Source organism: Lactuca sativa, chromosome 8, assembly GCF_002870075.4.
Source record: "Lactuca sativa cultivar Salinas chromosome 8, Lsat_Salinas_v11, whole genome shotgun sequence".
Classification (NCBI taxonomy): Eukaryota; Viridiplantae; Streptophyta; class Magnoliopsida; order Asterales; family Asteraceae; genus Lactuca; species Lactuca sativa.
Genome location: NC_056630.2, coordinates 73,869,125 through 73,884,549, shown reverse-complemented (window position 1 = coordinate 73,884,549; position 15,425 = coordinate 73,869,125). Strand labels below are relative to the sequence as shown.

The 15,425-nt window shown below is 40.3% G+C and overlaps 1 protein-coding gene across 1 annotated transcript; it reads left to right on the top strand.

Annotated features, from left to right (window-relative positions):
• Window positions 1-17: 17 nt before the first annotated feature.
• Window positions 18-1,411, top strand: LOC128127733 (uncharacterized). The gene is made up of 5 exons (XM_052766413.1): window positions 18-230; window positions 320-384; window positions 496-638; window positions 733-832; window positions 928-1,411. The coding sequence occupies exons 1-5, from the start codon at window positions 18-20 to the stop codon at window positions 1,409-1,411; spliced, it is 1,005 nt and encodes a 334-aa protein (XP_052622373.1).
• The last annotated feature ends 14,014 nt before the right edge of the window (window positions 1,412-15,425 follow it).

The window sequence follows — 15,425 nt, the reverse complement described above, 5'->3', positions numbered from 1 at the left end:
AAAAAATATTAATCAAAATGTCATCATCTTCATCATCCATTTCGACGGCTGTAGAGGAGGCTAAGTTTATCGGTTCCATCATGGCGAAAATGGTTGCATACTATCAATACCGACTAGACGAAACATCATGTGCACGATCTAAACCAAGAAAGTCGCAGTTGCATAGAAATCACGAAGCCGAACACAATTGTCTTATTGAGGATTACTTTGTAGATGACGCCATCTGCGATGTAAAGTTTCGACGTCGGTTCCGGATGAGGAAGGAACTATTCTACGTATTGTTGGCGATTTGAAAAGCCGCTTTCCATATTTCCAATAGAAAATGGATGCAATGTGGATAAAAGCTTTCTCTCCCATTCAAAAATGCACAACTGCAATTCGTCAGTTAGCATACGGCATGGGCGCAGACAAATGAGATGAGTATTTTAGGATGTTAGAGCGTACCGTGCGGGAGTATATGTACAAGTTCTGCAAAGCGATCTGTTTGGTTTACAGACAGCGATATTTTCGCAAACCAACTATCAACGATATCCACCAATTGTGCACGGTGCATGAAGGCATGCATGGATTCCCTGGAATGCTTGGTAGTATCGATTGCATGCATTGGGGTTGGTCGTTATGCCCCAACGCATGGCATGGTCAGTATATGAGAGCGACCATAAAGAGTCGACGATCATTTTAGAGGCTATCGCATCACATGATCTTTGGATATGACATGAATTCTATGTCCAGTTGGTGCAAACAATGACATCAATGTGCTAGACCAGTTGCCAGTATTCAACGATATCTACCTTGGAAAGTCGCACGATGTATACCTTTTCAAGCAAATGGGGTAACATATAAGCGTGGTCACTATCTTACTGACGGTATATATCCTCCCTTGTCTGTTTTTGTGAAATTGTTTACATGTCCTAACGACCCGAAAAGGAAAAAGTTTAAAGAGGTGCAAGAGTCAGCTAGGAAGGATGTGGAGCAAACATTTGGTGTACTTAATAGACGTTGGCAAGTACTAGCAATCAGGGCAAGGTCATATGAAGTGAAAATGTTACAACACGTAATGTATGAATGTATCATATTGCATAATATGATTTTTGAAGACGAAGGAAGAGGGATATGTCGGTACAATGAAAATGAAGTTTTTCCAGATGTCGAAGGAGTAGTTGTTGGTACACAAGAGTATAGGGCGAATAAAAGAGAAGTACATAATCACGACATTCATCACATCCTTCGTGCTGATTTGGTGGAGTACATTTATAGGGCTCATATTCAGCCCCCGATAGAGTTTTCTCGCGATGATTTGTTTGATGAATCAGACAAGGATTCTAATTTGTTCTTCGAGAGCGAAGATTCCGATTACAAGAGTGACGTTCAGGAGAATGAGAAAGAATACGAGGACGATAATTCCGAGTGACATATTTTGATTTTTTTGCGCTTTTTTTATTTTCTACTTATTTAAATATTAGGTATAATGTTATTTTTATTTTAATTAATGAAATGTTTTTTATTTTTAATTAAATTTTATGTTTAGTATTAATTTAAAAATTATAACTCATAAAAAAAATTAACTTTATTTAAAAAAAATAGTGAGGGAAGCTCTTTCCACCCATTCATTGGGTTTCAGGTGAGAGAAAGGAAAGTGAATAAATAATGATATGATCCACAAAAAGTGAGGGAAACTTCCCTCTCACTCCCTCCGGTTTAAGACCTTTTTTCTTCTGCACTCAACTATATAGAAAGATCATTAATGGGTTCTGTTAATCATTCTCGCATTTATAGTCATAGTTACTAATTTTAGAAGTTTAAGAACTAATTTGACATTAAAAATAAAAAATTGACCCTTGTACACTTTTTCTTTCTATTTTCTCCATGTTCCATTCTTTCAAGTGACATCTATGGAAGCAAAATAACTTGTTCTTGTAGATTGCTTTATCAAGAGGAATGTGATTGAGGTATAATTTATAAGAATTTTTAAATAAGTTAGAAGTAAAATAAACGTAAAACGATATGTATTATATTCTTTCAAATGGCAAATTGGTATATGTGTCGTTAGTCATGACAGCTAAAAGGAAAAGAATAACGAGGATGTGATATATATGGTTTTTAGAGTTAGAACAATGGTAATTGGTAAATTAGGTTGCATGTATAATAAACACTTTCAAATAAGTTATAAGCATTTTTTAAAAATTCGAAGGATACAACTTATTAAAAGATGATTATTAATAAAATAAAAACCTCTTATTTTATTTCATAAAAAATACTTAAAAGTGATTACCAAGTCAAGTGTAACCTCCCAAATTTTCGACCAATTATTTTGGTTTTAAAAATTAAACTAAACACCCAAAAATAATTTTCAATAAAACATAAAGTACCAAATTGTTTCCAACATCAAAACCAAGTCAAATATAAAATCAGAGTTTGCGGAATATAAAAACATAATGTCTTTATATGTGTGTACAATCAAGTCATGTCTTTCCCTTTATCAAAAGAACAGCTTGAAAAAATATGTAACTTTAAACGTAACCACAAAAAGCTTAGTTAATTCCCCAAAATATCACATATATCATTGTAACAATTATGCATATCTACATTAGGCTTGTGGGATTTCGTCGTCATCCCTTTGACTTATAGGTTCATGACACAACACCCATATGACCATTATCCAAATGGACCTGTATGCTCACGACATGTCACACCCCCAAACCAGAATGGCGGAAACATTCGGGGGTGGATGACTTCATGTACAATATCACAACATTGCATAATAATAATCAAAGTACAACATCCATTACATTGATAGAATATAACTTTACATTCGTGTTCAAATCATTGTATACTTGACACTAAAAAGTATAATTAAAAGACATGATTGTATGAAACTTTGTCTTCCTCAAAACTTGTGGGTACATGTTTATCAATTTCCTGAAAATACAAGTAGTTTTGAAAAGAGTGTCAACAATTAAGTTGGTGAGTTCATAAATATTTTTTTAAATAAATCTGTCATTTGTTCCATGAAAATGTAAGTATGTTTACCCAGAAATGTAACGCCCCGATTCTCAGGTATTGACTTTTGATATAAGATCTTTTTGATTTCAAGGCTACTCGACGAGTTGGTTGCCCGACTCATCGAGTGGCAGCGGGTTGGTCCACGTGTCAAAGTGACCTACTCGTCGATTCCAAGTAGGGACTCGACGAGTAGGAGCTGGAGGATGAAACCCTAATTCCCGGGGTTTTGCACCCTATTTAAAGGATCATTGGCCTCCCCAGCCTCCCCTATACAACCTCTTGACATTCCAAAACCCTAATTCGTGTCTGTGTATGCTTCATTGGTGTGTTTAAGCTTTGAAGAAGGATTTTGGTGAGAAAAGCTTGGGGAACAAGTTATTAAAAGCAAGGAACTCGTGGGAATCAAAGATCTACTTCAGTGGGCACCCTTTTGAAGGTATTAAGTTGTTACCTTGGCTCAATTCTTCCTAGATCATTTTTGGGTGGGTTTTTAGGAAGCCTTTCTTGTGTTTGAGCTAAGATCTGAAGTTGCAACTTCAGATCTGAGCTCTCTTTGGTCTCTAAGTCCATAAAGTTGTCAGCTTTGGCAAGTATGAACCTCCCCTCAAGTGTAAGACTTCTTTACAAGCTTAGTTTTGTCATTTTAAGGCTTTAGAGCATTACATGCATGTAAAGTTTGCAACTTTACGTGATAAGCATGCCTTGGGAAGCTGGATATACAATATGGAGCCTTTACATGGCTTAAAAAGCATCTGTATGGACGAAGGACTGAAGGGACTCGACGAGTGGCATGGTTAACTCGGCGAGTCCGATGAAGATTGTCATGGGCTCGGCGAGTTGGATGAGTGACTTGGCGAGTCGGCTAGGGTTTTCCCAATTTTTGGACATGTATAAACTTGGTGAGTTGCAAGTAAAACTCAACGAGTCGGCCAAGGAGTTTACGGCTGCAAACCTTAGGAACTTGACGAGTCACTCTAATGACTCGACGAGTTGGCGAGTTATGCAAGGAACTTGGCGAGTAGGTGACGGTACTTGACGAGTTGAGGTCAAAATGGACTGTTGACCTTGACAGTTGACTTTGACTTTGACCAAGGGTTGACCAGTTGAGTTCTGGGGACGTTTTGGGAGGTTGGAAATTTACAAGTATGGTTTTGCAATGAATATAGGTGGTAGAGTTTGTGACGGTGATCCGAGAGTTTGAGCTTATCTTACGAGTCGATAGTTGCGAGTTGAGTTATCCTCATTATATCAACAGGGTCTAAGGCACCAAGGCCGACCGGTAACAAACCGGATTTCCAGGTATCTTTTATGCTTATGATTTTGATGTTTTGTGAGGGGACTCGGCGAGTTGGAGCTCAGACTCGCCGAGTAGGATCGCGGTTCTGCACGCGGGTTCACGCCTGGACTCGGCGAGTCCAAGGTATGGACTCGGCGAGTCCGCGCTGTTTAATGAAACCCTAATTTCTCGGGTTTGGGACATATTTAAAGGGCCTTAAGGCCGTCATTTGAGCTCACCAGTCCCCTGAGTGAAACCCTAGCGAGTTTGAGCGTTGGAGCAAAGTAAGAAGCCATTATTGACCTTGGAGGTGTTATTTTGAAAGGGAAAGGAAGCAATAGCTAAGGGAAATCAAGAGGAGCCACTTCCTGAAGATTTAAGGACCAGAACATCACATTTGAGGTACTACCTTCGAGCTATTCTCTGTTATGTTGATGTTTATATTGATTTAGGGCTTATTGAGCCCTTTTGTGGCTAGATCTAGTGCTCCCTTGGTCCCTTAAGCGAGTTAGATTCTAGATCTGGACCCATGGAGGTCCAGAGTGTCCCTTTGCCCAAGCTTTTTATGAATCCATGAGGGTTTTGAATTGGGATCTTTGTGCTTAAGGTCAAAACACCATTTATGAGTCATGGGGTGTGTTATGAACACCCAAGATATGGACTTCACACGACCTTTTATGATTGTATCCAGATTATGACATGATATATTTATTGGTTTACATCCTGGTAGTTAGGATGGTGATATGCTTATGCTTAGTGACCTGGTTAGGTCAGTGTCCTGGTTATAGGATGATGCTATATTAGTGACTCGTTAGGTCTTTATCCTGGTTTTTGGGATGTTGCTATGATTAGTAATCTGTTAGATCAGTTTGACTGTTATATGATACGAGCTAGCATATGATATTTATGTGCACATGTTTGTTTGATTGGAGGCTGGGTTGAGGCGGTCCTACTTTGTACGGTTAGCCAACATACCCGGCGAACGGTTTGTGAGACGGTCCAGTCAGGCTGAAAGCTCATTATGCATGTTGTCCTGTATTTATTGATATGATATGATTATGGATATGTAAGGATGGTATTTTAGGGGTAGCTCACTAAGCTTTCGAGCTTATGGTTTAGTTTGTTGTTTCAGGTACTTCTGGTGATCGATGGAAGGCGAAGGCATGATCGTACCGCTCCTCCTGCTGCTATGTTTTCTGATTGGAAACTAGGATACCCTGACGATTATTATTTTGAAAACAAATTATGTAATGATTAAATGGTTTTCAAGTTTGTTGAAAAAGTTTTAATTTGGCATGATTTTTATGGGTGTTACAAGTTGGTATCAGAGCCTTGGTTTGAGTGAATTCGAGGAACATTCGTGTGAATCCAGTCTCAGATCAAGGAAAGATTTTCAGAACAGTTTTAAATGGTTTTCAAAATAAGTAAAGAATGATGCAGGGTGTACGATCAACCGAAGCCAGTAAGTAAACCCCAAAATACCATAAAATTTTTGATTATGTGATATGTTAGAATAGCATGCTAGTACTAGGCTAGGGATTCTCAAGAATTGCATCATAGAATTGCCTGATTATATGATGCCTGCTAGCCTAGGGTTTTCCTTATATGAGATTGACATCATTACTGTAGTTGCTTGTGTATGTATCACGATTGTACATAATTAAGATCTGATAGCCTGAGAATGTTTGATTTGGCCTTATGTTCTTTTCTTATTGATTAGGGCTTAGGGTAGGATTCGATATTAGAAAGTCTATAGGGTCCAACATTATGTATGGTTAGCATATACTAGTGTTGCGGGGGTTGGTGGAAGTCTCATGGATGAGTGAGGTCGAGCGACCACCATATACATTTGTATTGTTAGGGTGTTATGATGATACTTGAGATAAATATAGGTAGGTGTGGAAAGGGTAGTATGGGCCCATACTACTAAAAGCACATACCCCATATGTGTAGCAAGAAAGTCATGACCCCTAGGGTTTATTCGGGAGTTGGTTCCCAGTTATTTATGCGGATTGTCTGATATCTTCCTGTTATATCTTCAGTATGGTGGTTACGAGGTGTTTTGTGCCTGGATCTGTATCGGGATCAGGGCAAAGCAATCAGGAGGCCTCGGCAGTGCTTGAGGTCATCGGTTAGGAGGGGCCAATGTTGATAGCGGATCAAGTTAGGGAGATCATCCGCGAGGAGGTGGTCGAGGTTGTCCGGGGTTAGATTCCTGAGTTGTTTCGGTCTATCAAGACCGCCATGATGGAGTACTTCGATGACAGATACGGAGCCCTTGCGGAGACGGCTGCCGCTGCAACTGCATCAGCTGTAACAGCGGTAAGAGGAGGAGTAGGAGCCAGTCGGGGCTTCAAGTACATTGACTTCGATAACACGAAACCCCCTACTTTTGATGGGACTCAGGACCCCATCAAGGCTATGAGGTGGGTTTCCGATATGGAGGGATGTTTGTTTACTTGCTCATGTCCTACTGACCAGAAGGTCAGTGTGCTCTGAACCTGCTTAGTTCTGGGGCCAAGGACTGGTGGAGATTGACAACGGGGTGGTACACTGATGATCAGAGAGCTGCTGTTACTTGGGAGCAGTTCAGGGATATATTCCGCACCCTATACATTCCACAGGTTGAGCAGGAACTATTGTCTCAGGAGTTTTTGAGTTTGAGACAAGATGGGGAGTCGGTGTCGGAGATCACCTATATGTTCACCGAGAGGGCGATGTTATGTCCAAAGTTTGCTTATGAGAAGGCGCAGATGACTCGTTATCTGAGCATCCTCAAGATGGACATTCGCCAGTTTTTTTGCCACACAACGATGTGATACTCTTCTAGATCTACAGGAGGCCGCTAGGCTGTGTGAGTTGGAGATTGAGCTGCAGTTGACGGAGCATCGTCAGGCCCCGACACAGTCTCAGTCGGCACTGAAGCGGCCTAAGATCGCTGATTCTAGGACCGGTATATATAGCAGTCAAGATAAAAGTTGTGTGCAGTGCTACAATTACCAGGAGTTCGGGCACTATGCAGTTAAGTGCAAGAACCCAAAGAAAGAGAGAAATCAAGAAATCAATCTAGTTTAGGGATGTCAAAAAGTCCCGTGGGACCTCGAACCCATGGGGCCCCGATCCCGAATGGGGATTATATGTTTAAAAAATCGGGGACAGGGGCGGGGGCGGGGTTGGGTAGTCCCGTCCCGAACCCCCAATGGGGACCCCGTTAATATATTAATTATAAAAATATAATAAATAATAGCAATGATTTTGAACTTCCAAAATTCAATTAAATATCATGTTTTTAAGTTTATAGTATAACGTTTTTAAGATGTTATAATATTTTTATTTTAAATATATAAACTTATGCTATAAATAACTATTTTTATCCAAAATGGTTTCTTTTAACTCAAAAAATAACTTCTTCAAGCCTAAACAACACCTTCATTCTCCCAAAAAAAGTCAACCCAAACGGGGGCGGGGGCGGGGGTAGTCTTGAGATTCGGGGGCAGGGGCGGGGATAGGGAGGCTAGAGATTTCGGGGGCGGGGGCGGGGGAACAGGAAAATTTTGGGGGTGGGGCGGGGGATGCAATCCCCGCCCCGTTTGCCCCCATTGACATCCCTAATCTAGTTCAACATGATAATGAACCAGGTTTGTTGTTGTCAGCCTTTGAGGCTAAAGAAGAGATATAGGAAGTATTCCTAAATGAAGAAAGAGTGAAGCCTGAAGTAAAACCAAATGGTGAAGTCTTGAATCAGTCAAAGGTGTGGTATCTTGACACTGGGGATAGCAACCACATGATTGGGGACAAAGACAAGTTTCAAAGCCTGGACAGACAAGTTCATGGAGTTGTGAAATTTGGAAATGAATCCAAAGTAAGAATTGAAGGGAAAGGATCAATCCTACTCCAATGCAAGAATAGAGAAAAAAGACTGCTGAAGGATAGTACTACATACCTGATCTTTGCAGTAATATAATCATCCTTAGGCAACTTTCTGAAGGAGATGATGAGATCAGAATCAAGGAACCTTTCATGTGGGTTCATGATGATCAGGGCCGGTCCGTTGATTTTGAAGGCCCTGTGCGACGAGTAAAAATGGGCCCCATATATATATATATATATATATATATATATATATATATATATATATATATATATATATATATATATATATATATATATATATATAGAGAGAGAGAGAGAGAAGCTGATTTTAAAAATTGAATTAATAAACAAAATTGAAAGAGATCATAGATGGTAAAGCAAAAGTTGGGTTGGAGTATAATCCATTGATGCAAATTTATAAAAGTTGAGGGGCCAAAAATATAATTTCTAAAAGTTGATTTAATAAATGGAATTGAAATATTGGATAGATTGTAAAACATGAATAATAAATGAGGGGTGAGAAGTGTAAGTTGGAGTATAATTATATATTAATACAACGTGATGTTTTTATAAAGGGCGCATGAAAAAAAAAAGTTGCTCTCCGTGGGAATCGGCATTTATTCTAAAACTACAACGTGCTTCAGCCAACTACACCAAATCAAAATCATGTTTGGAATTGAATCAAATGATATATATACATTTCGTAACTTGATAAATTGGCTAAAAATCGGGCCCTATTTTTTTCGGGGCCATATGCGACCGCACGCCTTGCACTCCCTTAGGGCCGGTCTTGATGATGATACTGGAAGATTGCTAATGAAGGCGAAGAAGTCTCCAAACCGTCTCTACAAAATCCAACTAGAACGGGTTACACCAAGGTGCTTAATAGCCAATCTAAGTGATCCAACATGGTTGTGGCACACAAGGCTAGGCCATGTGAATTTTACCACTTTAAAGTCCATATCTAAAAAGGGATTAATTGATGGGATCCCCAAGATGATGATACCATCAGCACCTTGTGAGTGGTGTCTGAAAGGGAAGCAATCAAGTAATTCGTTCCCAGCAAGCACAAGGTTCAGGGCTACGAAGAAATTGGAACTAGTCCATGGCGACCTTTGTGGACCGGTCTCACCTTCAACACCTATAGGCAATAGATACTTTATGATGTTAGTTGATGATTACAGCATAGTTATGTGGGTATTCTTAATAAAAAAAAAGATGAAGCCTTTCGTACCTTCAAGAATTTCAGAAGCAAAGTGGAGACTGAAACTGGTGAAAAGCTAAAAGTATTAAGAACAGATCGTAAAGGTGAGTTCCTGTCGAAGCAATTTGATGAGTACTGTAGGGAAACTGGATTGTAACGCCACTACACTACACCCTACTCCCCACAGCAAAACAGGGTAGTAGAGAGGCGAAACCGGATGGTGCTACAGATGGCTAGGAGTTGTCTGAAGGCGATGGTGGTACCTGATGTACTGTGGGGCGAGGCTCTAAGTCGCGCAGTCTATGTATTAAATCGCCCAAGCACCAAAGCTCTTGATGGGACTACAGCTTATGATTTATGGATCAGAAGGAAATCATACTTTGGTCACCTGAGAGTCTTTGGTTGTGTTGCTCACATGAAAGTAGCCAAGGGCCATCTTAAGAAGCTGGACAATTAGAGCATGAAACCGGTGTATCTCGGGAAGGGTTTGAAGGCTCACAAGCTCCTAGACCCCAATACAGGTTTGGTGTATTTAAGCAGGGATATAATCTTTGAAGGAGACCGGAGATAGGTATAGGAGATAACTTCAAAGATCAAGCCGACACCAGGGATGTTGTTCGCTATTGAAGGCTTCGACTTCGGCGACTATGATGATGGTGAATGGACACCAGATTCAGCAGGACAAGAAAACTGGTCGCCCCAAAATCATAGTGATTGGGCTCAGACCCCTCAACCAACAAGCCCATCAGCCGACCCAAGTTCACTAAGCACACCCGATAATACACCACCTGGTATACCCGATTCGCCAATTACCCCATCTTCTCCAAACCCGGTTTTGTATGAAAATACCGAAGAAATCCATAGGCGGTGGAGCCCCAAAATTCTACCGATTGCTCACCGATTTGTATGAAAATACCGAAGAAATTGAATTGCCACAAGAAGAACTAATGATGGTAAGCAGCAAAGATGAACCATCAACCAACACCGAGGCTAGTTGCAAGAAGGAATGGGTACAGGCGATGGAAGATGAGATAGCCTCGTTTGAACGAAAAAATACCTAGAGTCTAGTCGAATTACCAAGAAATCAGAAGCCAATTGGATTGAAGTGGGTCTTTAAAGTAAAACGGGACCCGACTAGAAGAACAGTGAAGCACAAAGCTAGGATCGTGGCAAAAGGTTATGTGCAGAAGTATGGAATCGACTATGACGAGGTATTTGCGCCTGTTGCTAGAATTGAAATTTTTTGTGTTATTCTTGCTATCGCTGGTTCGAATGGATGGGGTGTTTATCATCTTGATGTGAAGTCAGCATTCTTGAACGGGAAGTTAGAAGAGGAGGTGTATGTCACACAACCAGAAGGGTATGAGAAGAAAGGTGAAGGAAACCAGGTCTATAAACTATCGAAAGCACTTTATAGGCTGACACAAGCGACCAGGGCATGGAACTCGTGCTTGGATACTTACTTGAAAATTATTGGATTCAAAAGGTGCCCCCAGGAATACTCTATGTACACTAAGATTAAGAATGGAAACACTCTAATAATTGGAGTTTATGTAGATGACCTGTTGGTGACTGGAAGCTCTGCTAGTGATGTGAAAGAGTTCAAGAAGGAGATGAATGAAAAATTCAAAATGAGTGATGTTGGTCTACTAACCTACTACTTGGGAATTAAGTTAAATTAACACAAGAACTATATTTCATTGAAGCAAGAAGCATATGCTAGAAACCTACTAGCAAAGACCCATATGCTAGAGTGTAATCCCACCAAAAGTCCCATGGAACACAAGACACAACTAACTAAAGAAGGAGATGGAGAGCTAGTCAACCCTACTAAGTACAGGAGTATAGTGGGTGGGCTTAGGTACTTGACCCATACCCGTCCAGACTTGGCATCTGCAGTTGGAGTAGTGAGCCGCTTTATGGAGAGACCTACCATGGTTCATCTTCAAGCTATGAAAGGGATTCTCAAGTACATAAAGGGCACCTTAGACCATGGTTTGGTCTATACAAGAGGAGAAAATAACATTAATATTGCAGGGTATTCAGACAGTGATCATGTAAATCACTTGGATGATAGAAGAAGTACAGGAGGCATGATGTTTTATGTGAATGGAAATCTGGTTTTTTGGTCATCACAAAAGCAAAGATGTGTAGCTCTATCTTTGTGTGAGGCTGAATTTATGGCAGCCACTGACTTCATGCCAAGGTATTTTGGCTATGTAGACTCTTGTCATCAATAATAGGTCAAAACATCCCACCAATGGCAATATATGTGGACAACAAGTAAGGTCTAGAACTCATGAAGAATCCAGTCTTCCACGGAAGAAGCAAGCACATAGACATAAGATTTCACTTTATCAGGGTGTGTGTGGAGAATGGTGAAATAACAGTCGCACATGTAGATGGAAAGGAATAGAAGGCAGACATACTTACAAAAGCTCTGGCTAAAGTGAAGCATGAGGAAATGTGTAAGTTGATTGGTATTAATAGTTGTACATTAGCTGTACCTAATTAAATCTTGTGCATAATTATAGGAACCTAAATTAGTCAAATTTTGTGATAGGAAACTCCTTAATCACAGGAGGTCATTCTCTGTTTTGTAATTATTTATACCTTGTAACTCTTTACTTTTGATTCAATTGAAGATTACCATTCTCTCATGGTATCAGAGACAAAACCGATCCTATCTTCATAATTTTTTTTTCCGTCATAGGTTCTCTTCTTGGAAACCCCTCATGGCCAGTGACATTGCTTCTGTTCCTCTTCACACCCTTCTTCACCTCATCACCATAAAACTTTCTTCAACTAATTATCTTTTATGGAAAAATCAAGTCCTTCCTATTCTCTCTTATCAAAACCTTCAAGGCCACGTTGATGGTACTAGCTCTTCACCACCAGATGTAATCATTATCGAGGGTAAATCTGTCTCAAATCTGGAGCACCTCTCCTGGAAAGAAGCTGATCAGAAAGTCATTCTTCTTCTTCAATCTTCCTTAACAGAAGAAGCCATGGCAGAAGCCATTGGTCTCTCTACTGCTAGACAGATTTGGTGTGCTCTTGAAGCCGCCTATAGTCATGACTCAGTTGAGCATGTGCACACTTTACGTGATTCTCTTAGACAACTCCAAAAAGCGTTCCTCTACTATTGCAGATTGTAGTCGCAAATTTAAAACTCTTTACGATCAACTATCTCCGATTGGACATCCTGTCGTAGATACCGACAAATTTCACTGGTTCCTATGCGGTCTAGGCCCCTCTTATGAGACTTTTTCAACCACCCATCGTGCTGTTCATCCTCGTCCAACATTTCGTGATCTGATTGCTCATGCTGAAAGCCACAAACTTTTTCTTCAGTCTATCCATGGTTCTACAACACCACAGGCAGCTTTTGTCTCTCATCAGCGCTCCTCCGGGTCTGACTCTTCTGCTTCTGGTTATTCTCGAGTGTCATCTGTTGCTGGTTATTCTCGCGGTTCACGTGGTCGGGTCCGAGGGCCATCATCTTCTCGTGGGCGTGGTCGACATCCACCTCATTGTCAATTATGCAGGAAAGAAGGGCATTATGCAACAACTTGCCCTAATCTTGATATTTTTGCTCAACGAGCTCCTACAATTGATGCAAATCTTGCTCAAGCCTTCCAAGCCCAATGTCATGTTACATCAAATGCTCCAGATTGGTATGTGGACTCTGGGGCGACAGCTCATATGATGTCTTCACCTGATGGTCTTGATTCCTCCACCAAACATTCGGGTAATGATTATGTAATTTTTGGTAATGGTTCATCCTTACCAGTTTCATGTGTGGGACATTCTTCCCTCAACAACTGACTTCCACTCTGAGATGTTCTTGTTGTTCCACACATTACCAAGAATCTTTTATCCATTAGTAAACTCACCTCGGACTCTCCTGTTGATGTTCATTTTACTAATCATTCTTTTACTATTCAGGATCGACAAACACAGGAGGTTCTAGCTTGGGGGCAACATGACAAAGGTCTCTACATTATTCATCAAGGAAATAAGGCGTTTATGGCGACTGTCTCATCTCATTATCTTAAGGCTTCTTATGAAAAGTGGCATAGTCGTCTTGGACATGTTTCATTTAACATTATTTCTCCATTAAATAAACTGGGACATTTATGTGTTACTTCATTGTTTCCTAAACCAGGCATTTGCTCTTCTTGTCAATTATCAAAAGCTCGTCGTTTACCTGTTGATGAAAACACTAAACGTTCTTTAAATGTTTTGGACAAAATTCATTGTGATCTTTGGGGACCAGCTCCAATGATGTCCAAAGAAGGATATTAACTATGTCATTTTCATTGATGACCACTCCCGTTTCACCTAGTTTTACCCGATTAAGGCTAAATCTGATTTTTACAATGTCTTAATATCCTTCTTATCCTTTGTGTCCACACAATTTTCATGCAAAGTTAAGACTTTTCAAAGCGATGGTGGTATGGAATTCACCAACAATTGAGTTCAAAAACTTTTTCAACAATACGGTATTCATCACCGTCTTTCTTGCCCATACATACCCCAACAGAATGGTAGGGCTGAACACAAGCACAGACACATAACTGAAACAGGTCTTGCTATGCTTTTCAACTCTCATGCTCCAGCAACATTATGGGTTGATGCATTTATTTCAGCCACATACATAATTAACATGCTTCCTACACCGGTGCTTGACAACAAGTCTCCTTTTGAGATCTTATTTCATCAACCACCATCATATGCAAATTTCCGGATTTTTGGTTGTCGAGTTTTTCCCTATTTAGGGGACTACACTCGACACAAGCTCTCTCCACGAAGTACAACATGTATATTCATTGGTTATAGTCCAAAATATAAAGGCTATAGATGTTTTGATCCATCTACTTCTCGAGTTTACATCACTCGACATGCCCAGTTTGATGAAGATACATTTCCGTTTAGCGGTATTGTTCCACCTGTTGATGAAGCCACTCTTGTCTTCTCCAATTATGATGATTCTCCTGGCTCTGTTACACCTTCAGATCCCCTGTGTAGAACTTCTACTCAACCTACTGTCACTCATGCATGCTCTCCCACTTTTTTGCCATGCACTTTATGCATGTCTCATCCTATTTCTTCACCTTCCAGCGCTGTTAGTACTTCACCCTCCACTACTTACCCTATTACTTATTCCCGTCGCAACCGCCAAAAATCACAAACAAATGTCCCATCCACCAATCAAATTCCTCAGCCTTCAAACAACTCTACACCACCCATGGTTCCTTTGGTCTCAACTACCACAACTATCCCACCTCCCTCCATCACTTCACAATCATCTTCGGTTCATCATATGACCACTCGGTCCAAGTCTGGAGTTTTTAAACCAAGGCATATAGCTAATCTTGCCACTCTTTCTACAAACCTGCTTCATCATGCTTTGTTTTCCACCAAAGACCCAAAAGGATACAAAACAGCCTGTAAACAAACAAAGTGGGTGTCGGCTATGAAAGAAGAAATGACTGCCTTGCATCAAAATAAAACTTGGGACCTTGTTCCACGTCCCAAAGACTCAAATGTTGTGGGATCTAAATGGTTTTATCGTACCAAATACAAATCAGATGGATCCATTGACCGATATAAAGCCCGCCTGGTTGCTCAGGGCTTTACCCAAGTGCCTGGATTGGACTACTTTCTTACTTTTAGTCCAGTTGTTAAATCCTCCACCATCCGGGTTGTTCTTCCTCTTGCTACCATCCATCATTATCATTTACATCAACTTGATGTAAAAAATGCTTTCTTAAATGGTAATCTTACAGAAACACTGTACATGGAACAACCACCAGGTTTTGTCAATCCAAATGCTCCAACTCATGTGTGTCGCCTTAAAAAGGCACTCTACGGACTTAAACAGGCTCCACGTGCTTGGTTTCAACGACTTAGCACATTTCTTATTCACATGGGTTTTCAATGCAGCAGGGCCGATCCTTCTCTTTTCATTTTTAAACGAGACTCGACTATTCTTTACTTACTTGTCTACGTTAATGATATCATTTTGATAGGTAATGATGTCCCCCTCATTAAAAAGTTTACTAA

What these genes read in the sequence shown, in the direction of transcription:
- LOC128127733 (XM_052766413.1), top strand. Translation starts at nt 18, where the DNA reads ATGTCATCATCTTCATCATCCATTTCGACGGCTGTAGAGGAGGCTAAG. An exon ending in ATGCCCCAACGCATGGCATG is followed by an intron (nt 639 to 732) that starts GTCAGTATATGA and finishes TTCTATGTCCAG; the next exon opens with TTGGTGCAAACAATGACATC. An exon ending in TACCTTTTCAAGCAAATGGG is followed by an intron (nt 833 to 927) that starts GTAACATATAAG and finishes CGACCCGAAAAG; the next exon opens with GAAAAAGTTTAAAGAGGTGC.